The sequence below is a fragment of the Dipteris shenzhenensis genome, chromosome 26 (assembly GCF_047967505.1).
Source record: "Dipteris shenzhenensis isolate YYH24624 ecotype China chromosome 26, Dip_SZ_1.0, whole genome shotgun sequence".
Lineage (NCBI taxonomy): Eukaryota > Viridiplantae > Streptophyta > Polypodiopsida > Gleicheniales > Dipteridaceae > Dipteris > Dipteris shenzhenensis.
The window spans coordinates 21989847-22006897 of NC_141621.1; the positions used below are offsets into that span (position 1 = coordinate 21989847).

Genomic DNA, 17051 nt, shown 5'->3' on the forward strand with positions numbered 1-17051 from the left:
TTACAATGATGAGCCTTTAAATTGATTTTAATTAATATCAATCATGAAGGTTTTATTCAAATATCTTTGAGTTTTAAAAGCAAAAAAGCATAAAGCATACAATTTTGATATTGTCAGCTTACTTTTTTCATTCCAATTTAAAAGATTGTTCATTTAGATGACTGGCCACGTGGAAGGTGGCTTCCATTGATGAAATCAATGAACCTTCGCTTTGTTTTTGAAGAATTTGAAGGTGGTTCTTTTCTCGTGTGCAGCAGCCACCTTCCCTGTCCGAATTCTCCATTGGGTATCATGGCTTCTGAGAATGGTCACCCTGCTCCTCGTGGGTACTCTTCCTTCTCTGCTGCACCTTTGAACGAGCGCATCCTCTCTTCCCTCACCCGCCGATCCGTTGCAGCCCATCCCTGGCATGATTTGGAAATCGGCAAGTTTACAGCTTTGGTGGAAACGATTGTGTTTTTGGGTGTTTGCGCGCGCTTCTGGAGAGAGACAGATAAAGCAGAGAGAAGAGAGGCCGATAGAGGGAGAGAGGTATTTTTTTTTAAAATGGTGTTGAAGATTGTGTGATTGGAGGTGTGTTTTTTGTGCGAGTGTGGTGGTTGTGCGTGCGAGAGAGAGAGAGAGAGAGAGAGAGAGAGAGAGAGCGAGGTGGGCGTTTCTGAAGAGGGTGGTGTGTGAAGAGTTGTGTGCGCGCGCGCGTGTGTGTGTGTGAGAGAGAGAGAGAGAGAGAGAGAGAGAGAGAGAGAGAGACGACTGAATGAATTCTGTTTGACCTTCGCAAATTGCTTGCAGGGCCTGGAGCTCCGTCGATTTTCAATTGTGTAAGTTCCATGAAGCCAAACTTTTGACTTAAGAGCTGGGATTTTGGCTGAAGTTTGCCAACAACCGTGGGTTGATATGATGAACACTAGTCGACTCTTTAACATGTAGAATCAGGAGTGAAAATTTCAATTTTGCTTCTTTTTAAACGTAAAAGACTGTTTTAATGAGTTTTTCTGCGTACTTTTCAACTTTTGCATAGCTGAAGCTCTGTCCACATGTCTTTTGCTCGGTCTTATTGGTAAAATCGGTTTCATCTGACCCTGCATGTATAGCTGAAGCTCTGTTCGCCTGCCTGGATTTTGCTCATTCTTATTGTTTCTCTGCGTGTGCCTTGTTTCGCTAATGTATTTCAAGGAAAACTTTTACATTTTAGGCAATAAAATTGTACATTTTATTGCACATTTTAATGTGCAACTTGTAAGAGCTTCCAGCAAATACTGTCGGGATCCATCTAAAGCTTTCAGCTTCTCCCCATATCAAATATTTTAAGAAAGCTAAAGCATGTCATCCAAAAAGATCACAACAAACTTTCCTAGATATGGATGAAGCAGATCTTTCAGCATATGCTGGAAAGTTGATGTTGTATTAGCGAGTCCAAATTGCAACACCAAAAACACATAATGGCCAAATCGTGTATGAAAGACCGTCTTATGCACATCTCCCGCAAATTTCCGTATCCAGTGATAGCCAGTGCTCAAATGATTTTACTAAAATACTTAGCTTCACAAAGCCAATTAGGATATTTGTTCTTCATGGTCAATTTATTCAGACCCTTGTAATCTATGCACAAGTACACAGATTTATTTTTCTTCTTATGTCTAGCGTTGGTGCATCACCACAGGTGACTTACTGGGTGGTACTCAACGCATTCGCAGGTCAGTGCACAATTTCATCCTTGTTGAACTTGTCTTGTATGACTACCTTAACATACGCTGCCCACCAAGCACTAGTTCAACTTCTGTTCAACACTTCCTTCGAGAAACACATAGGAAAACTTGGACTTTTTTTCTCAACTTAGTTGACTCTGACAGACAATATGAGAGTATCGTCTGTCGAAAGAAGCAGGCATTCGTTCGCAGAATGAGGAGTTACTAAACATCCTGTTTAGTAACAACTCCAAGGATTCTCACGGAAGTTTCTAAGTCGCCTCTCTTCTCACTCACACCGAAATTTGCACTCTTATGCGTGCACATTAAATGACATTTTCCACTAGCTGCCACCTGACCTCTGTTCACCATTGGTGATGTCAGACATGTAGCGCTGAAGCTACAATTTTGTCTAACAGCTCTTCTAGGTTTCTTTTGCAGCACTCATCAAACAGATTGGTATATTATTGCTCTTGTCTAATAGAGAGTCATGGACATGGTATCTCCATCTTTTGGCTCCGAATCTTTCAACTTCTGTGTTAGGCTCTGGTGACTTCTCGTCTTTGCCTTCCGCAGTCTTTCATAGGCTTCATGAACAGTCGTAGCTTAAATGAAGAGAATGTGGACTATTTTTTTTATAAGCCTTCTTCGTGATTGCTAGGCTTTGTTATGGTTGAGTATGTGTGGATATGTGTGTGCTGGGGTATTTGCAGTGTACTTCACTGCACATGTACTACCTGGATGATTGTGTATCCTCTCTTGTCTGGCTAGGAGACTAGAATATATCTCAAGACTGGAGTTTTTGTGTAAAGTCAACTGGCATTTGATTTGCTTGGAACAAAAGATCAACACTGTGAAGTACAGGTTACCTATAAATAGAGTCTGCTGAATTACCTATGTAAACATACATATATTTACATTGTTTAACTTACAGGTTTTCAGTCTCAAAGCAGAGTAGCTAAAATTAATATAACTACAAGCAAGCAGACATATTAAAATTAATTAATAACTACACATTGAGCGTGCATTTTCAGCTTAGCAACTGATATTCAAAGAAATATATAGTTTATGACTTGGAAGTGCAATTGAATTGGCTTTAGAAGAGAAGATCATTTTTGGTTAACCAACTAATATTCAAAAAAAAATTCAGTTTATGACTTGATGTGCTATGATTCAGAGAATATGATTTTAACTTACTTGAATGATACAACTTTTTGGTTCTTTGTATTAGTCTTAGATATAGTGACCAGAAACGTTTCAAAACTTGAAACATCTCAGGATTTGAAAAAATTTGAAATCTGGGCCCAAGTTTCAAAAAATCAAAGTTTGTAAAAGATGCCAGATACACACTTTATAAGTTATGTCCCATAGGCCCTGGAAATGTGAAAATATGGCTAAGAGTGAAACAGGGAGAAAGGCATGCTTGTAGGTTCAAATTGAGATAGAAAGTTCAAACTTGAGACTTGGCAAGTTTGGTAGTAGATCATCATTTCTTGGGCAATGAAACATTTAGAAATGTTTAGAAGCTTCGATTTCAATGTAACAAGTTTTTGTTTTCTATACTTATATAGGTGGTGGAGATTGGAAAGGGTAGCAAGGTGAAATATGAGCTTGATAAAAAGACTGGTTTGATTAAGGTGAGGAGTTGTCTCTTTGAATTTGCATTCACTTTAAATTGCTGTTTGAAGGCATGAATGCTGGGGTTTTCTAAAAGGATGAGGTGATGGCTCTTTATTTTTATTGCTCATTATTACGCAGGTAGATCGGGTTCTATATTCATCAGTTGTTTATCCTCACAATTATGGTTTCATTCCTAGAACACTCGGTGAAGACAATGATCCCATTGATGTTCTAGTTCTCATGCAGGTAATGTTACTATTTTTTATCTATACATCTATCTTTCTGTTTGATGAATAGAAATGATGTATCCTCAGACTGAACACATTACTTTTTACGATGATGTTGCACTTCAATTGATAAATAGAAATGATGCACCCTCACACTGAACATATTACTTTTGCGATGGTGTTGCATTTCAATTGATGTGCTATTTATCTACTTGCTCTTGACTAGGAACCAGTCCTGACAGGCACTTTTCTTCGTGCTAAGGCCATTGGTTTGATGCCTATGATTGATCAGGTACTACTTCCTAGTACTTTTGAACTTCTTTAGTAAATCAATGCTATTTGTTTTCAAGGATTTTTTTTGTCCCCCTGTGTTTGCATATGTACTGTGTGGATTGATTGATTTCTCTGTTCTCTGTGCAACGTTTTAATAACGCTTGGTAAGCAATGCCAAATCCATCTAGATCACCCTTTTGGACACTGATTAGATTGTCATCATATTGCCACATGGTTGGTTATTAAAAGGGTTTGCCTACCTTTGGCGGAAAAGTCCTCAATGTAGTTCTTGTCTGAAGGTACATAAGGAGGACCACGGACTTGGATCTGACATGCCCCAAGATAACCCACAATTTTATCATCACAAACACCTTGCAAACATTGAAACTTCTAGCCTCTGAGATTGACCATGGTGAGAGTTGAAGTTGCCAAGGGACAACACATGATAAGCAGGCTTGTTGTTAGGAGTTACAAAAGGATGTGGACTCCACCAACACTTTTCGCACGCCTCCATGGGTCCCATCCTTCTAGTTCACAGGCCAGAGACATGGATCCACCCTCAGACAGATGTCTCCAAGGCAGCATGCCAACATGCCCATCGGGCCCAAGCCATGGGCTGAATTTTGCCTAACTTGCCCGCACTAACAACACCTCTGCCGTACAGTGATTTGTGTCATTCTGCTTTGCCTCAACCATCTACAACACATAGTCATTGACTGATCAAATAGTCTTTGATCCAAGTATAGTCATTGACTGATCAAATAGTCTTTGATCCAAGTGCAGTTTGACACTTCTAGTCATCCCCTTTTTCAGTCTCTTTTGACAGTTGGTTACGCTTTGCAGGGCAGTTTTATGCTTTGATGCATTGACATTTGCAAATTATTGCAGTCATACATTGCAGGAAAGCCTTTTGCATTTTAGGTTGGGGCACCTCAAATATAAACGTCTGGTCAAAATGCATGGTTTTGGATCTTCCAAAGATGCATTTGCACTTCGTGCACAATGATGTCTTTGGTTCGATGCAGACAACTTCTCTTGGGGGTTTCTATTACTTTGTCACTTTTGTGGATGACTATAGCAGACACACATGGCTATACTCTCAAGGCCAAGTCTAATGTTTTTTGGTGCTTCAAGAAATTTTTAGCCATGGCTGAAAATGAGAGTGGATGTAAATTCTTGACCTTCCTTACTGATAGGGGGGCTGAGTATATATCTCGAGATTTTGCTGGTTTTCTGGCAGCCCGGGGCATCTTTCATCAATGCACTCCATCCTGAAACAGAATGGTGTTGCAAAATGGAAGAATCTGTCCTTAACAAATTTTGCGTAGATGCTCTCATGTGTACAAACTATGTGCTGAATTGGGCATCTACTCGGGCAGTGAAGACAATTACACCTTATGAGGCATGGACACTTCGTAAGCCGGTGCTTTCTCACATGAGGGTGTTTGGATCTTTGCATTTGTTCATATTCCCTCTCAGCTGAGGCATAAATTGCAAGATAAACCTGTCAAATGCATCTTCATGGGCTACAGCTCCCAAAGCAAAGGCTATAAGTTGTTTCAGCCCACTACATTAAAGGTTATTGTCAGTAGGGATGTTATTTGTCAACGACTTTATCTCTAGCCTGAATTTCTATTTCTACATTCACTCAGCTCACGGGCGATGGCATTAAGTTGTTCCACCCAGCCTAACTCTCGTGGATCACAGATCTTCAGATTCATACATTCCTTTGTTTTTTTTTTCATGCTTATCCACGAGACCCTCAATTCCCTAGATAGTTCTCCTTGCCAAATGTCATCATTTTAGCCTCTCCACTTGGTGCACCTTTTTACCCCTCTCTTGGGGCACATTAAAAACCACTTGCCCCTTGGCATTATTGCACATTTAGGTGCACCTTGGCCTTAGCACTCAGAACTACCTAGTCAATGCCATTTCACCCTCACCTAGGACCTTTGCAGTTACTTCTCTTGACCATTTCAATTACGCACATTAACTATTACAAAAGTTGGTCATCTAAGAGAAAATGCCCACCGATCTTTCCGAGGTCATGCTATCTCGGCTTGAGCATAACATTCCTTCCCTCTTCAAGCATCAGCGTCCTCGATGATGAAATCTGGGAACGCTCTCCGTAACTGGTATACGGATTCCCAGGTAGCTTCCGATAGAGGCTGACCATGCCATGCAACCAACACCGTGGGTATCTTCCGATTTCGTATATGCATTGTTCCTCGGTCCAGGATTCTTGTTGGCTGGCACCTTGCAATATCCTCTATCTCCTGAAACAAAACCACACCTTCGATTAGTGAGTCACCTGTATGCAAAAATTTCTTTAAGCGCGAAACATGAAAAACCGGGTGCACCTTACACCCCTGTGGCATAAAGTGTATTTGGCTACGCAAGCTACTTTCATATCTTCAAGTCAGCTAGGACACGTTTACTATTATCTACAATGATAGCCAAAGTGCTTTGGCTGTTGTGTGTAATCCCGTGTTTCATGCATGTATGAAGCACATTGAATTGCACTATCATTATGCTTTGAGAGCGGCTTTCAGCTGGAGATATACAGTTGTCCTACATTCCCATGGAGGGTAACTTAGTAGATCTCTTCACGATGGCTCTATCATGACCCAAGTCTGAGGCTTTTCAGCATGCCTTACACTTGGTACCATTTATAACGTGATGCTGATCTCCTTGTCACTATCATAGGTTGCTATATCTATCTTGGACAAACATGTGCAATCATAATATGGTTTCTAGGTATACTTGAGATGTATCCAGGATACTTCAGCCATTAACTATAGCGATCTTTTACTCACTATTAAGTTGCTTATGCTTGGGTACTGATGATGACATAAGTGACATAAGTGTTGCTTTGCTTGCTAAGGATGTCTCCCTTTTGTTTTTCAAAAAGTTTTGTTACCTTATTTTTCTTCTCTTTTGTTTTCTTTTTTATTTTCTTTGTTGAATTTTGGACTTTAGAACAACAAAAAATCTAGATTTATACGATTGGATATATTCTAGTCTTTTTAGAACAACAAAAAATCTAAATTTATACGATTGGATATATTCTAGTCTTACAAAGGTATATACACCATGGAGGTGGGTTTGTTAGCACTTAGCCTTGGTATGGCCTTTTAGGCTAGTTAGGACTAGTCCTAGTCACCAGTTGACTTTGAGGCCATATATTGGCCACTCTTGTACTTTCTTCATTATCCATTTTGCAAGTACATTTTGTTTTCCTCAGTTGTTGTTTGCTCCCTTGCATTCCATCTCCATTCCATGCCATTACATGTTCTTCTACGCATAGTTCAATTACTCATAGTTGCTTACTTTGCCCCAATGATGTTTGCCAAGCAAGACATCTCCTATTTGCATGTCTAATATTGTGGAGCTTTTCTAGCGGTCATGTCACCAATGTAAAGCCCTCAGACTACTTTCTATGGATCACCTTTGCTCACAAAAAATGAATGGGGGTGGGGGTTTGAATATTCTAAATATTCACTTGCATTTTCTATGACAAGGCATATACTTTTGCACTTGTCCACTGCAGCCTTTGGTCGCTGGTAGCCTACCCAATGCCATTTTCTCCTTGGTTAGATTCATGGCAGTGTTAAGGGCTGTCCTTTTGTCACTCGCTTGCTCTCTGATTGGAAGCACATATACTCTAATCTTAAATGGCATGGCTGGGATACTCTTGCTGGAAACTTCTTGCATGTTGAGAGTCTTCATTGGTCAAAGGTGTTTCCACTTTCGTTGCTCTTATTTCATTTGGTCCAAAGGAATATGCCTTCTGGGAGGTGTGCTTGGCATTTTCTATGACAAGGCATATACTTTTGCACTTGTCCACTGCAGCCTTTGGTCGCTGGTAGCCTACCCAATGCCATTTTCTCCTTGGTTAGATTCATGGCAGTGTTAAGGGCTGTCCTTTCGTCACTCGCTTGCTCTCTGATTGGAAGCACATATACTCTAATCTTAAATGGCATGGCCGGGATACTCTTGCTGGAAACTTCTTGCATGTTGAGAGTCTTCATTGGTCAAAGGTGTTTCCACTTCCGTTGCTCTTATTTCATTTGGTCCAAAGGAATATGCCTTCTGGGAGGTGTGCTTGATGATGCTGGTCTGGTGGCATCTTTACAGCAATCATTCTATGACTGCCTCCATGCGTGGAATTATGATTATCCTGCTTTCTTGTCATATAATGAGATCTTTTGATGCTCTAAATGGTTGTCCCCTTGTTGGGGACTGCTTCTTGTGATATGAATACAAATGGATTTCACCCAAAAAATGTGTGTGTGTGTGTACACATACGTACGAAGAGTGATGCCTGGAGTTTTTCCTTCTGGTCAACTCCTAGCACAAAGACATATTGCTTCTGCAGTTGTCGCAAATGTTTGGTTTCAAGGAAATCATTGTCTCATCTCTTTTCGCAATGCCGTGAGACTCGTTATTTTTTACAGTTTCTTTAGCAGCGTCTCCAGGTAGCGTTTCCCACTACTTGTTTTGGATTCCTTTGGAAAGCATTTTTGGCCATTTGGAATCTTTCCACGACTTGGTTTTAATCTTCTTCACATGGGTTCGTTATTGGGGACTTTGGAATCAGTGGAAAGACCCTTTGGTGATCCCACCTTCTCCAAGTTTCACTTTTTCTAGATGTCATTACGACCATCATTTTATGATTGTCTGTGTGCTCATTAGTTAGATGCTTTCGCTTGCATGTCTCATAATGACGTTTTCTGATGTATTACCATGTTCCTTTTCAAGGAACTACTCCTTGTAATATAAAGTTTATGGATTTCACCCCAAAAAAAAGTGTGTACACGTACGTAAATATGCATATGTATGGATGTATGCACACCCGGCACACACATTTTATTCTTGTTTTTACTCTCTCTTGTTTCGTTATATGTTTGTTTATTTTTGCTTAGTCACTTTCTTCCTTTCTTCTTTGTTTCTTGTTATCTTTCCCTTTGACGTATTTTAGTAAGCACTGGATTTGGCCAAGAGACACTTTGGGTTTTTAGAAACCCAGTATAGCTGCTTATTCTTGGGCACTGATGATGACATAAGAATTGCTTTGCTTGCTAGGTATATCTACCTTTTGTCTTTCAAAAAAATTTGTTAGCTCATTTTTCTTCTATTTCGGTTTCTCTTTTATTTTCAATGTAGAATTTTGGACTTTAGAACAACAAAAATCTGAATTTGTATGATTGGATATATTCTAGTCTTACAAAGGCTTGTGTGTGTGTGTGTGTGTGCACATATATGTGTGTGTGTGTGTGTGTGTGTGTGTCTACACGCGCGCGCGTGCACACACCCGCACACACATCTGTTGTACGTGTGTGTAATAGTAGTAAGTTATAGTTTAGTGGTCAGTTAAATAATGGGCCCTATTAGTTTATAAAATAGTTGTTGTCTCTTTAATATTGTTGTACATACAGAATTTTTACTGGGTTTTCACGAGGGCATGCAATTTGGCACTCTCGTTCAATAACCCCACATACTTAGGTGCTGGCCCACTTCCTTAGCCCCTTTAAAAGGGGCTTCAGCTGTACGTGCAGGAACATTCGAGTCCACTACACTTTCGAATCCATAACTCTCTGGTACTTTCTAGCATCGGCCTTGAATGGTGCAAGTGCAAGGACTGAATCTAGCTTTAGCTAGCCAGCATTGTGGGAGCTCCCTGGATCCCATCTCCTCGTTCTAGTAAGAGAGTTTTTTCTTTGTCTTTCTTTCCTATTTTTGTTATGCCTGCTATGTGGTTTCTCTGGTTTTCCCTAACTAGTTACTACTAGCAACCAGTAGTGGAAGTCCTATTACAGTTGGTATCAGAGCAGATTTTGGGCAAGATCATGGGGATTTTGTGGTTCATTTGTTCTAAAGGTTGGAGCATCACACTGTCAGCCCAAGACCCACTTTTGTGCAAAAATCTGTCACCAGAAGTGACATGGACCCTGTGTTCTGCCACGTGCTAGCCTTCTGGAGGGTCAAATTTTGGATATTTTTGAATCAACGGAGACCTCTCAGCTTTTTGATTCTCTCTTCTTTATTCACCCTACGTGCTGGAATCTAAAAAACGTTGAGAATCGGACCCCACATTGGAGGCATTGATCTAACGTTGCCTTACAATCAAGAAAGTGATGATTGAAAGTTAGTGATTCAATCTGGTCTTCCTAATCATTAGAACTTATTTTCAGAGTTTGGGGGAGATTTGAGTAGAAGTGGAGGAGATATGGGCAAATCCGTATTGCTGGAGGATCCTAACCTGCTGTGATCTGCACATATATAGCTCCCTTTTTCATCAGTTCTGGTGCAAGGTGTCGCTCAACTATTTGGAGAGTACTGGCCAAGCGTGATGGTGATTTGATCAAAGTTTCTGGAGCTTTGGGCTGTTAGTTCCCAAATAATGAATCTGGCTACTTTTAGGTGCAATCATATTAATCTACCTTCTGTTTGGGTTACTCCTCCTTTGTGATTGTTTGATCACGTAGGAATTTTCCAGTTTTCTTTCAAAAACCTGACCTGCGAATTCTGGTTATAATCTGCAATTATGGATTTGATTTATGATTAGATATTTCCTGGTGAATCCTTTCATTCAGGTTTTCCTTGAACATTTGGGAGATTTGATTGAGATAATAGCTCATTTTGCGACAAACTAGTCCATTTGGGGGTAACGGTTCTAAGTGGTTATTTGGGAGCGGGGCATCCAATTTCTTCAAAAAGGTCTGCCCATAATGCCAGAAACGGCAAGTCAAAAGGGACATTGCATAGGGGTATGGATTATTATGAAGCTCAAGAATTGGGGCAGAATCGGTGAAACAACAACTTGAGTATTGGACCTGTTGAAGACAGTCAAGCGAGTGAACATGAACCAGTAGAGAATGCTCCTTCTGAGAAATCTATGGGCCCATTTCACTACCTCATAGTTCATCATCTTGTAAGTCACCTCACCTTTAGTCCAAGATTTAAATTTGAGGACTTCATGGTGATGGAGCAGTAGGAACAAATGATAAAAATGATGCAGCAATTCATGGACCAACAGGAGCAATTACTTTATCAATTTGACCAACTCAATTCATTTTTGGACAGAGGATAGATGGTGTGGAAAAAGATTGCAGGACAAAGCTGATAATGCTTTCACTCACTTGAGAACCATAAGAAGAGATGCTAATTTGTTAAGGAACAGAGTAGAGACTAAAGGAAAGGAGATTGCTAGGGATGAGCTGCCCTGAGGCATATGGATTCGGAGAAGGCTGGATCAGCCCCAGGAAAGCATGATTTCATGGCTGAAGCCAGGTCAGATCTACAACCACCTTCTAAATCTACACCTGTCCCCACCCGTGGTTCAGATAGTGGTCAAGCCAATGCTACAGCCCATGATGGTGTACCTAATACCTTCAAGTTATATCAAGCATCCCTCAAGAAAGGATAGACGTTGTCTCAACAACTTATTACAGAGGAAGATGGGAAAAGAGCTGGTCATGGGTAAAGATTACAAGCATCAAATCACTTTGCAAAAGGTCAAAGATGAGACTATTTCACCAAATGAGTTGGAGGAGCGGCTGAGCAAATTGGAGGGCTATTTCAAACTGTGTCCCGGGGATGACACTGCCAAAATTCAATTTGCAGTATTGCATTTAGGGAGGAATTTTAGCATAAGATGCTGAAACATTTCTCTCACCTTTTGTTGCTGACCAAAAAGTTTGCCAATGGTATGACCTGGTGCAACATGGTTCAGTTAAGCAGTATATTAAGCAGTTTTGGAGGATATCCCTGTTTGTTAAGGGTGTTGATAAAGAGAGGATGGTCAAGTTTATGCATGGGTTGCAGCCAGCTGTTGTTTGAAAGGTCACCTCCCCATCTGTAAGCCCCCATATGAGGAGAGCATGGGGGAGGGGGACCTAGGGTATGCACCTAAAAGAAAGGGTGAGGGAGGGAACGTGCCACATGGGCAGCACCTCACAGGGAGAGGACAGCCAAAAGGGGCTGTCACATGGGCAGCACATGAGCTGCCATGTGGGCAGCACAGCAGCCTGGCAGAGGTGCTTCAAGGCCTGTGTGTACGGACTGGAACAGGCCCCTAATAGAGGTGAACAGGAGGCGGGACAGAGGCTGCATATGGCGCAGCAAAGGCGCACACGTGTGGGAAGAACAGGGTGCTGGAAAGGGATGCAGCAGAGGCAGGGCAGTCCAGCATGTCAGGTCAGCCACATGGAGGCCTGGTGGAGCAGCAAAGGAGGATGCTATTAGGCAGGGACTTGCCTTTATATAGGGCTGGGCCCTTGCCTTGATTGGAGGGCCAAGGCCCTAGAAGTGTGGTCCTAAACCCCCGGTTTGAGAGCCCTTATAGGGCTGGACCAGCCACAGACTGGTCGGCCAGAATGGGCAGGCTGGTCGGTTTTTGCCAGCCCCTGGGGACCTATAAAAGGAGGACCTCCAGGCCCTCATTATTCATTCTCTGGAGCAGCAGATTTACAGCAGACAGGAACAGCAGGCAGGGCTTCTTTGGGCCTTTTCCCAGGAGGTGAAGGAGACCTAAAGAGGGCTGCAGACTGAGCTAGTAAGTGCTGCCTACCTAGGTTGATCTACAGGCAGTAAGGTAGAGAGAACCATTCTGGACAGAAAGTTTACAGACACTCGAGGTGGAGCACACGGGCTCGCGTCTAGAGATAGCCAGCAGATAGGAGTATTTTGTGGTAAGTTAAGAGGACCACACCATTGGTGGGACTCTGGACCTCTCTCTCTTTTTTATTGTGTCCATAGCTTTGGACAGAAATATGTTATTTTGGTGGTTTCTCTATCTGGCTGGTTCATTGTCTATGGATGAGTCTGCACATCTATTTTATGCACATAAGTTAAGAAGTTTGTGATTCCACACCCCACACCACACCGTGTGAGCTCCTGGGCAATTCTATCAGTCTTCCGCTGTGCGTACCCTCTGTTGGTCCATTTCTAACAGCTATTGCTTCTGATGTCATCACATCTGGACCCAAGACTCTGGATGAAGCTATGCAGTTAGCAGAGCTGTTTGAAACAAAGTATAATTCTGGAGAACTCCATAGGTATTAGGTATTGAAGCCAGCTATTGCTTCTGATGTTATGGCATCTGGACCCAGACTCTGGATGAAGCTATGCAGTTGGTAGAGCTGTTTGAACCAAAGTATAATTCTAAAGGAGAATTCCATTGGTAGTAGGTATTTCCAGAAAACAGCACCCGTGGACTAATCATTGGAGAAGTCTAGTGATGAGCAGAAATCTCATTTGGTTTCAAGACCTCTTTAACCAGTTTCCATGGTTCAAGGTAAAATTGTTCCTATGTTACTTCTGGCAGAAATCCTAAAACAGATGATGGGAGTGGAGTACTTCCATTCTATTTGCAGATGGCAGCAAGCACTACAGGTCTTTAAGCTATAAGCATAAGCATACTGAAAAATGTGTGTGTGTCTGTGTGTGCGCGCGCGTCTGTAGTTTCATTCAAAACTAGACAGTTCCATTTCCTCTTCCCTTCAATATCATTGCCATGTTTCATAAACGCACAGACTACACCAAGAGGAAGACTTTCAATGTATAAGGATGGAGAAAATACTAACAAATCCGAATTGGACCTACACTTTCAATGTCAATTTGATTTTCAAAATTGAGTGCATATGCAAGTGCACGAATGCACACATGAGGACAGACCAGCACATGTATGTGTAGAAGATTCCAAGAACATGCCCACACCAATCATGTAATATCGAAACATAGGTTGAAAAATTTCACCTTACGACAGGCACCTACAAGGTTAAATGTCACACACATCATCTGTCAAATGCATTGCATGTGTTAAGCCATACCCCATTTTCACAATATTTGAAACACATACTGTAAGTTCTTAGCTACTCAGCAGTGCAATAGAGTGCGCAAAGCTTACTGACTAAAGGAGCCTCGTAGTATTTTTAGGTGTAAAGAAAATAAATGAATGTACTGATGTTGGTCAGTGCTTTAGATTGAGTGTATATGTTGTTGCGGCGTTGTGTACATGGAACACGCAGGCATGTAATACATATCCTTTTATTTTTCTTCTCTTACGCTTTGTTTTGCATGTGTGTTTGGACGGGGTGGTCATCCCATTGTACTACTGGTCTTGTAAATACTGTAGCTCTACTCCTCCATCTGGTCTTCCCTTTTTCTTTACATGATGTCTTTTTTAAACGATTAGTTTCGTTTAATGTGAGAATGGTTGTAGTTTATGTCTAACTCCTTTCATAGAGCAAAGGAACTTCGATCATGGTTCCTTCATCTCGTGTTCCTTTTCGGATACCATGTGAGATTGCCAAAGTATTGAATGTATTTAAGATGAAAGTTGTATCCATAAGAGGTTTGTACAATATCTGTTGAGCAAGAGAGATGGAGCATCTAGGCATGGGATCTCTTAATAAGCCATCACATTTTAATTTTCATTACCTGCCTGTCCCATAATTGTAGGGGGAGAAGGACGACAAGATCATTGCAGTTTGTGCAGACGACCCTGAATTTCGACATTATTCAGATATCAAGGAGCTACCTCCACATCGATTGCAAGAAATTCGGCGTTTCTTTGAAGACTGTATCCTTGAAGAGCGGATTACTAGCTCTGTAGTTGAGGTCTATTTGCATGTAACGTTCTGAAGATTACATGTGTTTTGTTGTAGATCCTCACTCAACCTTGAAGCGGCTGATAAAGAGTTATGAGATCCCTATAAATAGAAATTTGAATTCTGTGTGCTATCGTTAGCATGGAACACAACAGAAATTATTCACTGGGTCTTCGTCATGACAGTTGAAACTACAGCATATCACCATACTTGTTTACTTTATCCTTGGACACCGATAACTTCTCATTACAGAATGGGTGTACTCATTGTCTATATTCTATGGTTGATTGATATTAGCATATGTGAGAGAGCCCTCCAAAGTTTGTATGATGGCAACTCTATGTAGCTCTGTAACTGTGACTTTGAAATTTGATTGGTTGATGCTTGCTTTTTCCTTGTGCCTTCTTTGCATCTATAATTTTCTGGTTCCCTTTTTTTGTTTTTTTTTTTTTGGGGGGGGGGGGGGGGTGGGAGGGTTTTTTTTTGTGTGTGGAGAAACAGCCGGCTTGAATTAAGGGATGGTCAGAGCCACAAACAAAGGGGCTTAACACCCCAATAGCTTTGCAATGCAGAAAAATCAAGGTTTAGCATACCCCTAGCTTAAGTCCCCTTTTGCACTATTCTAACAACAGATAATTGTCCTGTTTTTTAACAAAATGTTGAATATTAGGCTTTGCTAATTCTTAATGGAAGAACTTGTGCTTATGGGGATGTGACCTTAATGGAGTTTTCCCAAAGACAAGAAAAATGAGAACAAGGAAGTAGCAGTTAATGACTTCCTTCCTGCTGGTAGTGCAATTGAAGCGGTACAACATTCAATGTAAGGTTTTAAATGACTTCTTATGGCAAATCTTCCTTTTTCTGAATAGATAGCATTTCTGCATTGGTTCTAACAGTGCTTTTGTTAATGTCTTAGGGACCTATATGCGTCTTACATTGTCGAGAGTTTGCGTCAATGACAAAGACTTCATTGTGGTTGAGTAGGCTTTCAAATGCCTGGTAGAGACTCTGCTTTTTGTTGTGATCTCTCTGGACGGATTCTTGTAATTTATGGAGTCGTCGAACAATCAAATAGAAGTCATTTTAAAGATCATGGCTCAAAGTTAATCATGGGTGTTTGGCAGAAGAATATTTAACAAACATGCATCAAAACTAAAGATTGCACATTACAGACAGACTATCATGGGGATTGAAAGAAGTATAGCAGTTTGAATCATTTTATTGTGAAGATGCCTCTTTGCTCACATTATACTGGGATATGGTAAAGACAAATATATGAATCTCCCATTTTCGAATGAGTGAAATTTTTATCAATGCTGTGATGACTTAATGACTTACGGAATATAATGATGGTTTATGCATTCATGTACTGCACTATTTTCTTCGTAATCATGGAAATTACGCACATTTTTTCCCCTAGAACAGTGAGTGTAACACCCCTAGTTGGAGGCATGTGACTACTACTGGAAAATCATGCATTTCTTAGTGACTAATGATGGGAATGGGAATTTTATAGATTGCAGTCCATATAATGCGGATCTTATGCGGGGCGGAGTTTTGAACTTTTGTGGTGCATATTTGTGAAGTGATCGGGTCAACACGATTAATTGTAGCCTTATGGTCTTTGCACGCTCAACAATTTTTGGATGTAGGTCTTCTCTGATTGACTTCTTAACCTAGTGTATGACTACTGAGTCTTGTACCTTTGCATGAATGCTCGCTGAAATGTTTTCCCCCTCAGAGGTTGTCATTTTCAGTTTTGTTGTAAAGATATCCATATTCCACGGGTTTAATTTACAACAAATATCTGTCAAAAAGATAAAGCAATGGCTGGACGAGGCATCTAGTGCGTCATGTAATAAAGTCTGAGCTTTGAACTCCGGCAATTTTGTTGCATTCTGCTGCATGAGGGAACATAGTTTCTAATGTCTGCAATTTAGTTTGTGAGAGTAATCAGCCCCTTCAAACTTACAAATATCGAAATAATCCAATACTTGTGAGTCAAAACACCTGGTTTACCTTGATATCGGTTATGCTGAGTTCCGAATTGATCCTATTATTAACTACCATTTTGTATTGTAAGTTGAAAGCATGGACCCATTTGATATTGCTTTCAAGCTTCCAATTCTAAAGCTCACTAACAAGATTTAAAAGGAGACTGTAGCATCCCAGATTGTAGAAATCTTGGTCTTGCAGCCAAAAAGATGCCAAAAGAATGAGTCAAAGTGGTATGTGGACAGATTCTTCAAAAGCTGGCCAGTTTTTGCAAGGGGTACTTTGCAAAACAGCAAACCGAAAACCAAACTCGAGCACTTCGTCCATTAACTTTAGTTTGATTAATGGGTCCCAAATGCTCTTCAAAAGTAACAGCCACCCTAAAGCTTCCTAAAGGAAAAATTGCTGAATTAAACAAGGGAGTACTAGGGGTTGCTTTTCATTGATTTTTCTTTTCTTTTTCTTTCTTTTAATGCTTTTAAGGCTCAAGTGCTTAATCTCGGAAAATTAATTAATTGCCCCCAAATTCAATCTGGGGGTACCTATTCACGTTGCCAGTCTTTTGAAATTTATCGATGATTGCCTTCATCCTTGCAACTTGCAAGGCTAACTCATGTGGCTTGGTCGATCAAATC

At 40.8% G+C, this 17051-nt stretch overlaps 1 protein-coding gene across 1 annotated transcript; it reads left to right on the forward strand.

Annotated features, from left to right (window-relative positions):
* The first annotated feature begins 206 nt into the window (after positions 1-206).
* On the forward strand, positions 207-15775 carry LOC147884821 (soluble inorganic pyrophosphatase 1-like). Its single transcript, XM_087397073.1, has 8 exons — positions 207-424; positions 793-821; positions 3260-3325; positions 3447-3554; positions 3762-3827; positions 14273-14393; positions 15160-15241; positions 15338-15775. Exons 1-8 carry the CDS (start codon positions 292-294, stop codon positions 15378-15380), a joined length of 648 nt encoding a protein of 215 aa, XP_087253199.1. The 5' UTR covers positions 207-291; the 3' UTR covers positions 15381-15775.
* Positions 15776-17051: the final 1276 nt, after the last annotated feature.